This window comes from Dermochelys coriacea, chromosome 7 (assembly GCF_009764565.3).
Source record: "Dermochelys coriacea isolate rDerCor1 chromosome 7, rDerCor1.pri.v4, whole genome shotgun sequence".
NCBI lineage: Eukaryota > Metazoa > Chordata > Testudines > Dermochelyidae > Dermochelys > Dermochelys coriacea.
The window spans coordinates 123,638,782-123,650,129 of NC_050074.1; the positions used below are offsets into that span (position 1 = coordinate 123,638,782).

General features: G+C 42.9%; 1 protein-coding gene across 14 annotated transcripts in view; it reads left to right on the forward strand.

Annotated features, from left to right (window-relative positions):
* Window positions 1-11,348, forward strand: part of SLF2 (SMC5-SMC6 complex localization factor 2) — a 70,616-nt gene that overhangs the window by 56,970 nt on the left and 2,298 nt on the right. For 9 of the 14 annotated variants that reach the window (XM_043518040.1, XM_043518043.1, XM_043518041.1 and 6 more), the window contains 2 exons: window positions 50-127; window positions 9,209-9,673. In XM_043518040.1, the coding sequence (XP_043373975.1) occupies window positions 50-127; window positions 9,209-9,412 (282 nt within the window). In that variant the 3' untranslated portion in view covers window positions 9,413-9,673. Of the gene's footprint in view, window positions 1-49; window positions 128-9,208; window positions 9,675-10,756; window positions 10,826-11,348 lie in introns of those variants that run through there. The other 5 variants (XM_038409120.2, XM_043518042.1, XM_038409119.2 and 2 more) reach the window with 2 other exon arrangements.

The following is an 11,348-nucleotide window of genomic DNA, read 5'->3' on the forward strand; positions in this document are numbered from 1 at the left end:
GTTCATACTTGTAATATTAAAAGCATTAATTATGTTGGCTTCTTTCTAGGCCTACTATCTGACCTACAATCTTCTTCACTTGGTCAGTGAAGTTAGTTGTTTTGACATTGTGAATTCTAATCAAAGGGTAAGTAACTGGCTCAAGTGATTAGCTGCTTATGATGGTGCTTTTTTATATAGGGACACAGTTTTAAATTTTTAAATATTAGAGGAAAACATGTCTGTCTTGTGTAAGAGATCAGTGGAGCTGGCTGGAGGACAATTCTATTTTGTAACAAATTTTGAGGCTTCAAAGTTTATTTTCGTTCCAAAGTAGAACAGAAACAAAACCTTCTTCGAGTAGCTTCTCTGTGGATGCTCCACTTTAGGTGTCTTGACACCCTGTGCATGTAATCAGAGATTTGTGGTAACAGTGCTTGGTTGGGCTGTGCACGCGCCGTAGCCATCTTGCACCGCTCTGAGCAGTTACCTAGTGGTGCTCAACCAACCGTCCTTCAGTTTTTTGTTCACTTTTGGGTTGAGTCAGAGTGATCAGCAGTTCCCTCTCTCACCTCAAATAGTTCATAGTTAATAGTGTTAGCTTAGTTGTAGTTAACTACCCTACTTCCTTGCCCTACTATAATTTCTTTTATTTCTTTATTTATATATAAAAAGACAAAGTATATTGCCTCTATATAAATCCTCGTACGCCCACATCTTGAATACTGCGTGCAGATGTGGTCGCCCCATCTCAAAAAAAATAAAAAAAAATTGGAATTGGAAAAGGTTCAGAAAAGGGTAACAGAAATGATTAGGGGTATGGAACGGTTTGCCCTATGAGGAGAGTTTAATAAGACTGGGACTTGTCAGCTTGGAAAAAAGACAACTAACAGGGGATAGGCTAGAGGTCTATAAAATTGTGACTGGTGTGGAGAAGGTAAATAAAGTGTTGTTTACTCCTCCTCATAACAAGAACTAGGGGTCACCAAATGAAGTTAATAAGCAGCAGGTTTAAAACAAACAAAAGGAAGTATTTCTTCACACAATGCACAGTCAACCTGTGGAACTCCTTGCAGAGGATGTTGTGAAGGCCAAGACTATAACAGGGTTCAAAAAAGAACTAGATAAGTTCATGGAGGAGAGCTCATCAATAGCTATTAGCTAGGATGTGCAGGGATGGTGTCTCTAGCCTCTGTTTGCCAGAAGCTGGGAATGGGAGACAGGGCATGGATCACTTGATTACCAGTTCTGTTCATTTCCTCTGGGGCACCTGGCATTGGCCACTGTCGGAAGACAGGATACTGGGCTAGATGGACCTTTGGTCTGACCGAGTATGGCGTTCTTATGTTCTTCATATGAAAAAAAAATCCTTTATCCTTTTACTGTCCCCCGTCTTTTCAAGAGGCACACAGCGATAGCCTCAAACATGGCTATCCCTGTTTTTTCTTTGAAGAAACAGACGCTCTCAGGCATGCCCGGGTCAGCTGGCTTTAAATGCTGCCTGACTTGCAGACTTTCTATACCGGTCTCTGACATAACACATCACTCAAAAGTGCCCAGGCAAGAAAAGCCAGGGATCTCCAACTGAAGCTCCTCATGATGGAGAAATCCCTCAGGCCAGCCTCAAATCCAGAGTCCAGGATGCCCCCTGGCCAACAGTTGCTGGCAACAGCAGCTGACGGGTTCTGTTCCAACAATGGCTCACAAGGAGCCTGTTCCAAGCCTGGCTACCAAAAAGCGGGCATGGACATCCCCACACCGAGAATCGCCTAAAAGAAAACTATCTCCAACGGAAAAATCTGCCCTGGTACCGACAGCACTCAGCGTGCTGGACCGTGCAGCACTGGGAACGTCTGGCACCGAGAGTTCCCAAAGAACTGAAGACCCTATGTGGGCAAGCTTTAATGGAGGTTCTCACAGCAAAGTGAAACTTTCCAGCTCGGCACCCACAGAGCCGAAGACTACCTCGGCACTGAGCGGTACAATGGCTTCACCTGCTGTACCTATACCGCACAGCTCTAAATCCTTGGCACCGGCAGCTTCAACTCGTACTCCTGGGCCATCCACCATGCCATCTCCGGCACTGAGCCTCACGGTCCTGCAGCAATTCATGAGGCATTCAGACCTGATAGTGGGCTCTCTGCCTGAATCTCCTTTGCTCAGAACTGAGGGTACCCCATCCAGATCGGTACCAAGCCAGCTGACTACTCCCTGCAGATCAGCCCTTCCTATCTCCACTGATGAGGAAGAGGAGGCTGAAGCAGTAATATACACTCTTCACCATTCCTCACTCAAGCCCAGACCATCTCACCACCAAACTTCTACAGATGTATGAGGATGGTATGGTCAGCCATGGGCACTGCCCCCACCATACCATTCCCACTTAACTGGTCCTACTGGGATACATGGGCAATGTATATGGCCCAACACCGCCCAGGTCCAGAACAGCATAATACTCTTCACTAACTGTCCCAGCTCCCTCGGAAACACAAGAGGAAGAGACTGAGTGACCTGAGGACATAGCTGAATATGACACTTAGCCGCCTACTCACCTCTCTTCGTCATCACTGAACAAAACCATAATGCTGTCACCACCCACCACAGGGGATGATTTCAAATCCTTTTAGGACCTCTTGAAAAGGGTAGCCGAATCTCTAGACGCTTCACTAGAACAGCTACCAGAAGCCCAACCTAAGCTCACAGATGTACTCCAGGCATCCCTATCGGCAAAGATAGCTCTACCAATTGATGATGCAATCATGGTGCCTGAAAAAATAATCTGGCAGACACCTGCTACAGCACCACTCTCATGTAAAAGATCTGACAAAAAATATTATGTGCCAGCAAAAGGGGCTGAGTTCCTATTTACAGACCCTACGCCAAACTCCTTAGTAGTGGAGGCGGTCAACCAAAGGGGGAAACAACACCAGTCCTGAATGACGCCATACGACAAGGATTGAAAAAGGCTAGACCTTTTCAGGCAAAAAGCTTATTCCTCAGCTACACTTCAGTTCTACATAGCTGGCCAAATATACACACAATATGTTCTCCAAAATGTCAACTTTTATTGAAAATTTACCCAGTGACAAAAAAGAACAGTACAAAGCAGATTTCTGAAGGGTGTCTCATCGCCAGATGGCCCTCCAGGCCTCCCTTGACTCTGTAGACACAGCAGCACAATCCATCGCAAAATCTGTGGTCACGTGCCATACATCTTGGCTCCACCTCTCCAGGCTCCCAAGGGAGGTCCAAGCAACAGTCGAGGACTTACCTTTCGAGGGTCAGAAACTATTTGCAGACAAAACCGATGTCTCATAGAATATCAGGGTTGGAAGGGACCTCAGGAGGTCATCTAGTCCAACCCCCTGCTCAAAGCAGGGCCAATCCCCAACTAAATCATCTCAGCCAGGGTTTTGTCAACCCTGACCTTAAAAACTTCAAAGGAAGGAGATTCCACCACCTCCCTAGGTAATGCATTCCAGTGCTTACCACTCTCCTAATGAAAAAGTTTTTCCTAATATCCAACTTAAACCTCCCCACTGCAACTTGAGACCATTACTCCTTGTTCTGTCATCTGCTACCACTGAGAACAGTCTAGATCCATCCTCTTTGGAACCCCCTTTCAGGTAGTTGAAAGCAGCTATCAAATCCCCCCCTCATTCTTCTCTTCCGCAGACTAAACAATCCCAGTTCCCTCAGCCTCTCCTCATAAGTCGTGTTCCAGTCCCCTAATCGTTTTTGTTGCCTCCGCTGGATGTTTTCCAATTTTTCCACATCCTTCTTATATGTGGGGCCCAAAACTGGACACAGTACTCCAGATGAGGCCTCACCAATGTCGAATAGAGGGGAACGATCACGTCCCTCAATCTGCTGGCAACGCCCCTACTTATACAGCCCAAAATGCCATTGACCTTCTTGGCAATAAGGGCACACTGTTGACTCATATCCAGCTTCTCGTCCACTGTAACCCCTAGGTCCTTTTCTGCAGAACTGCTGCCTAGCCATTCGGTCCCTAATCTGTCCTGGTGCTTGGGAGTCTTCCGTCCTAAGTGCAGGACTCTGCACTTGTCCTTGTTGAACTTCATCAGATTTCTTTTGGCCCAATCCTCTAATTTGTCTAGGTCCCTCTATATCCTATCCCTACCCTCCAGCGTATCTACCACTTCTCCCAGTTTAGTTTCATCTGCAAACTTGCTGAGGGTGCAATCCACACCATCCTCCAGATCATTAATGAAGGTATTGAACAAAACTGGCTCCAGGACTCATTACATACCCTAAAAGACTCAAGGGTGACCTTAAAAAGCCTGGGCATCTACATACCTGCAAACAAAAAGAAACAGAGCACGTTTTAAACAAAGACAGAATAGATGTCTGCAGAATCAAGACCAGCCTTCAAAGTCTCAACAATCCACTTCCAGAAAACAATTTTGAAGGCATGGTTGAGGACATGAGTCCTCCACACTCTTATTCCGGAATCAGAAATGGTCCCCTGTCTTTTTGGAGACCATCTGTCACCATACTACCCAGTCTGGCATTCCATCATGACAGACAAATGGGTGTCAGAGATTATCTGAAAGGTTTACTCCATCCCCTTTATTTCTATCCCTCCTACCCACTCCCTTCCCTATCCCACTTCAGGGACCCCTCTCAGAAGCACCTACTACAACAGGAAATAAACCAGCTTGTACAAATAGGTGCCGTGAAACCCATACCATTACAACACAGGGGGAGAAGTATCTGCTCACACTATTTTCTAACTCAGAAAAAGACCAGCGGGTGGAGACCCATTGTGGATCTACACAAACTCAACAAATTTGCAAGAACACAACATTTCAGAATGGTGACCAACTACAATAATTCCAGCACTAGAGAAGGGAGATTGGCACTTGGCCCTTGACTTCCAAGATACATATTTTCATATCACTATACACCCGTCACACAGAACTTTCCTGAGATTCATCCTAGGGGAACAACACTTCCAGTACAGGGTACTACCCTTCAGCCTGTCCACCGCTCTGAGAGTCTTCTCAAAAGTTCTTGCTGTCATTGCAGCTCACTTCCGCAGACAAGGAGTAATGATATTTCCATACTTATAAAGAAGGTGTCCAAAGGCAACAATGCAGCAAGAAGCAATAAATGCCACGCCGCACACGATAACCCTGTTCACGGACCTAGGGTTGCAAATAAAATGTACAAAAGTCCACACCTGTCCCTGTCCAAAAGTTGGAATTCATAGGAGCCTACCTCGATTGTCTCACAGCAACGTTACCCCAACTACGCTTCCTCACTCTAGTCAACCTAATTCAGTGGTGATGGACCACCCACAAACATCCACCAGAACATGCTTACAACTCTTGGGCATATGTCAGCAACAATGTTTGTTGTAAAACATGCCAGACTCCTAGTGTTGCCAACCCTCCAGGATTGTCCTGGAATCTGTAGGAGTTAAAGATTAATCTTTAATTAAAGATTGTCATGTGATAAAACCTCAAGGAATCTATCCAACCAAAATTGGCAACCCTACAGACTCCATGTGAGATGTTTGCAGGTGTGGTATATACTGCCAGCGTATATACCACACAGATATTCTCTCAACAGACGCCTCACAATGTCATGCAGAGTGAGACCCTGTAACAGGGTGGACACAACCAAAGAACATCTGTTCAAGAATCCCGTTCCAGCAAAGAACTCCAATCATTACAATCACGACAGACACTTCCCTAATAGTTTGGGGGGGCACACCTTATTCAACAATATGGTTCAGGGCCACTGGTCTCCAGCGGAGTCCAACCTGCACATAAACTTACTGGAGCTAAGGGCAGTCCAAAATGCATGCAACCACTTCCTCCCTCTAATCAAGAACAATGCCATCAAAATCCTCATTGACAATATAGCATGCATATTTTATATAAACCGCCAAGGGGAAGCATGATCATACTCCCTATGTACAGAGCCAATTTGACTTTGGAATTTGTGCATCACCAACAACATAGAGATATCTGCATCCTATCTTCTGGGATGTCCAAATACAATAATGGGTATATTGAGCAGGGATTTCTCACAAACCCACGAATGGGAGATGGATCCCGGAATTCTCTAGTCCATATTCAAACTTTGGGGGTTCCCCACCATAGATCTATCCAGATGTGCTACCAAAACAATAATGTACAGATTCTAGCAGGAGTTCACACACACTCTACCAGAGCACTGGCAGCCTCTGTGGCCTATCGCTCACATTTGTAGAGCAGCTACCTGGGCATCAGTCCATACAATTTTCACTAAAAACTATGCTTTAGAACAACAATCAGCATCAGATGTTCACTTTGGATTTAAGATGTTATCCAGCCTCAATAGACCAACTTTGAAGCCCATCCCTTCCACTGAGGGGCACTGCTCAACAGTCACCTAAAGTGGCGCACCCACAGGGACACTCCTTTGAAGGAGAGGGCTACTCACCTCGTGCAATAACTGTGATTCTTCAAGATGGTTGTCCCTGTGGGTGCTCCACTACCCTCCCTCCTCCCTTCTACTTCAGCGCTTCGTGCGGATTCTCGGGGGTAGAAAAGGAACAGGGGGATGGTTGACTACACACCGCTATGTAACCACTCGGAACAGTGTGAGACGGCTACGGCACGTGCGTGGCCCACCTGGGCACAGCTACCACAAATCTCCAATTACAAGCGCAGGGCATCAAGACAGCTAAAGTGGAGCACACACGGGGACAGCCATCTTGGGAAAAAGCTCAGTTACTGCACAAGGTGAGTAACCCTCTCTTTCGAACACTTTCATGAAACAGAATTGTTCGTCTGTTTTCGGATGAGAGAGGTTAGTTTTTGTTTCAGGTCTCTTAAGTGACCTGACAGTCCACCTGGACCTCAGAAACCTTCACACCGAACCCTTTTTGAAATTGATACATCTCAGCAAAAGTTTCAGCTCTGAAACGGCATATTTTTATAAATAAATATTTAGTCAAAAATGTTTTGACCCACTCTCTAGATATTGCGAAGTATTTAACAGAGCATAGTGAAGTACTGGAGTGCAACTTCAGGCTAATATAGCAGCCATTATAGGCTCAGTAGCAATAGCTCTCTTTTGGCCTAAGATGTTAGAATCCATTTATTGAGGGGGTATTGACCAGGAGACATCTGTTATCCCATACAGTAATTTGGTCTTTCTTTATTCGTTCCCATTGAATTGCATACTGTAAGGTAGCTGAACAGCTCTTACCGCCGATGCTGTTGCCACTCCGTGGATCTTCCACATGGTTGTTAAAGGAATCTGACTATCATGTGACTCCCTTAAGACGGAGAATGTCGTTCTTATGTCTGCTCCAATCTGTTGCTAATATTTGTGTGACTGGGAATCTTCGACTCCTTTGAAAGTGGAGAAAGATTCATAGTAGCTTTATTGTGAAGATGTTAGTGACTTGTTTTGTATAAACCTTTTGTTTACACATTTTTCCTGGAAATTTTTTTTTAAATAAGTACCTTAATACATTTCTCTCTCCCTAATGTTGTGTTTTCAGTTAGAAATCCCACTCATTTCTTCTCCACCAAATTTACTTTTTTTTAATGAAAAGTGGTGGCATGATAGAATATCTTTTCTATTCCTATTCACTGGGAGATGGAGAACAGAAGTCACTTATGAAGTGGTTCATAGAATGGAAAAAAGGTTAGGGAACTACTGCTGTGGAGAATAGGATGCTGTCCACCTGCTTCACTTCTGATGATCTTAAGTAGGTTTCTAGAAGTGAAACACCTGTGCATAACCCACCATTATGTTTTCCATTTAAATTATCTACCTTGAGATTCAGATCTTCCTTGGTTTTTCCATTTTTATTAATCAAAAATAAAAAGTCCATGCTTCAAGGTACAAGCTTCCCTCCTCCAAGCACACAATTCTAGTCTCCACAGAGGAAAGTCAACTCGTTTTTTGAAGACTTGTTTAGGAAGGGAACAGAATTCTGCAGTGTAGCTTCTGTTAGATATGGGAACCAGCTTTCATTGTCCAAAACTACTGTAAAATGGATCCTAGTTCATATTTAAGCAAAAGGATGTTGCCAGAAGATTGATTAATCTTCTAGAAGAGCTGCTACAAACATGAAAAGACCATTAATTCCTCCAGGAAATGCCTAATGATTACCTGACTTGTCTGCTGAAAAATTGTATTTTGACTATTGTAGTTTCAATGCTTTCCATGAAAATTTGATCCGAGTGGCACCTTTAGTCTTACTACTTCTAGGGCATTGAAGACTCAAACTAGCCAGTCAGAGTTAAATAGGATCCCTCAGCCGGGTCCATTTTGGGGGGCAGTGAGCCAGACAACCATGTCTGCACTTCACTCCATGTCCCCAGCCAGTCCCAAACTGAAACTCTCTCCAGCCCCTCCTCCTCTGGGCTTTGTCCCTTTCCCGGGCCAGGAGGTCACCTGATTCCTTTGTTCTCCAACCCCTTTAGCTCTCACCTTGTAGGGGGGAAGGGCCAGGCCATCAGTTGCTAGGAAACAGGGTGTTGGCCATTATCTGTGTCCAGACCCCTGCCCTCTAGGGCCCTGCAACGATCATACACCCTTATCCCACCACCTAGATACTTAAGAACTGCCTGGGGAAACTGAGGCACCCCCACACTATTCAGAGGAAACATTAAGAACAGTCTTCAGAGTAGCAGCCGTGTTAGTCTGTATTCGCAAAAAGAAAAGGAGTACTTGTGGCACCTTAGAGACTAACAAATTTATTTGAGCATAAGTTTTCGTGAGCTATAGCTCACTTCATCGGATGCATTTGGTGGAAAATAAATCTCCCCACTGTATTTTCTACCAAATGCATCCGATGAAGTGAGCTGTAGCTCATGAAAGCTTATGCTCAAATAAATTTGTTAATCTCTAAGGTGCCACAAGTACTCCTTTTCTTTTTACTGTAAGAACAGTCCCGCTTCGTCACATCTTCTCCGTGAATATAACTTTGGAACTACTATTTAAAAAAATGTTTAGTCATGAGTTAAGTGGTGTTAAAGGTGCCTAACAGCAGTGGCCTTATGGTTCTAAAGTCAGCCAGATGTGTGTATTGGAGAAAACACTTCAAATTAAAAAAAAAACGGGAAAAAAAAATTAAAAGGCCCTGCAAAAACTGTGTGCTTTTTCCTGTGTTTGCAATTTTTCTGTTTAGGGTTTAGACAAAGTTTAATTCTGAAGTGATGAACTTAAACATACTTTTGAATTTGTGTTTATTTAGAAGTGCTTACTGAGGCTCTGTGGTGCCTTAGAAAAACATGTGAAGTGTGATATTAGGGAAGATGCAAGGCTATTTTATAGAACTAAGGTAAGCATATGTGTGTCTTTGAAATGTGTTCCATTTCCATGCCCCAATTTAGGATGTTCTAGAAGTACTGATGATTCCCTTACATTTCCTTGCTGGCTTTATATATGTAGGCCCTAATCCTGCAAAGACTTGCACATGTTGCTTAACTCTGTGCACTGCGAATAGTCTCATTTGCTGTCAGAAGGACTCTTCAGTGCATAGAGTTAAGCATGTGTTTAAATCACTGCAAGATGGGGCCACATGGCCAGAAAAAAAGATAGCTGCAAAGGATCTCTGGATACTGCTGATTTTTCCTGCCTAGAGACGTCACTGATTTGTTGATGGAGGAAGTGCTCTTTGGGACAAGGGATCTGTCCAAGCAGCATTTACAGAGAAAAAGATGAGGACTTGGAAAGTAATCTGATTCTTTTGCACAGTGATCCATAGCTTTTATTTGAATTAACAAGTAATTTACATACATACATAATTAATTAAGCCACCAAAAAACCCAAGGCGATGCAGAATTAAGCCTAGCTCACCTATTTTATAATATGTTGTGGTGCTTTACTTATGAGGGTCTCAAGTTTGTTGAGTACTTTCATGTGCTTTAGTAGCAAGCCACGGCATGGCAGTCCTTACCTTTCAAAAGCCTTTTGTTCAATTAAGTCAAACCTTTATTTTTATGCTGTTTTATACCAGCTTAGAGAATTCACTTAATTCCTACCCTTCAAAAAGCTTCTTTATTGATATTTGATTCTATAGAGGTGTCATTTGGTGCAGTTAATACTGCAGAGCTACTTTAACTATATTTCAAGTTTAAACTGCATCCCCACCACCATACATATCTTTTTGTGTATTTTTTCCGCTTACCCTTGAGGTGGGAAGGGGTTATTTTCCTGTTTAACTGCTTCTCCCCACCACTTCTGCTTGTATGTATTGTCGTGAAGTAGCTCTTGGGGGGTGGGTACCATTATGTTGGGTGCTGTACAAGCAGAGTAAGAAATAATGTAAGCTCTTCAGAGCCGAATTTGAGTGCATACTCAAGATTGGTAGCCAAGAAGTATGGCCTTATGTATCAGCGCCTTTTAGAAGCTGTCTGTGCTGCTGTTTGTTGGCCAGAATAATTACTGTAACAAGATAATCAATCCAGTGGCAAACTGCAAGACTTGCATTTTACACCCTGCTAACCCAAAAAAGAGTGAGACACCGGTATTATGAGGCAAATGCTTTCAGGCTGATCTCTACCACTGACATTATTCATGTGTTAAATTGTGATGATCAAGTTTAATCTTGCTTGTAAAATGGTCTATCACTCTAGTATCCGCATATGGAGTATAAGCATTCGATTAAGAGTTCAAATGCCATAACCCCAAAGCCCTGCTGTATCACAGATTTAAAAGGGATCTTCATATGCTGTCTGATAAGTCTCACATTTGTTTTTATTCTATTAAATAGGTAAATGAATTAATTTTTTGTTTATAGGTAAAAGACTTGGTTGCTAGGATATATGGCAAGTGGCAGGAAATGATACAAAATTCTCGGCCTACTCAGGTATTGTTTAACCAATTTTTCTTATTGCTAAATGCATTTTACTAATTTCTGTGTTACTTTAAAGTGTAATGTAGCAATTTTAAAAAGCAATTTCTAATTAGTAAATGAAGTCAGTAGTAAAGTACTCTATCTACTAGCTGTGCTGCTATAATCCTTAGGTGAAATCCTGCCTATGACTTCGGTAGGATTTCAGCCTTTTTTTTTATTTTTTATTTTTTTTTTTAACAAATGGCTTGAGTGACCAAGTAAACTCTAGTGTACTTTGATTACACTTTGTAAGTGATATGCCTTCAAGATATGTAGATGATCTTGTGTGGAATGTACAAATATCCAAGATCTGGGGCTGTTTCTATCAGTCTCTAGATTTTGTATCTCAGCCATGGTATCAGAGTACGTATTTTCTATTTTAATACTAACCAGGGATATAAAAAATTATCTTAAGGGGAAGTTTGTTTTGCTTAAACCAGTAATCTGATAGAGGCTTCTTGGACTGAGTTTTAAGCACGTATGAACACTTAAATCT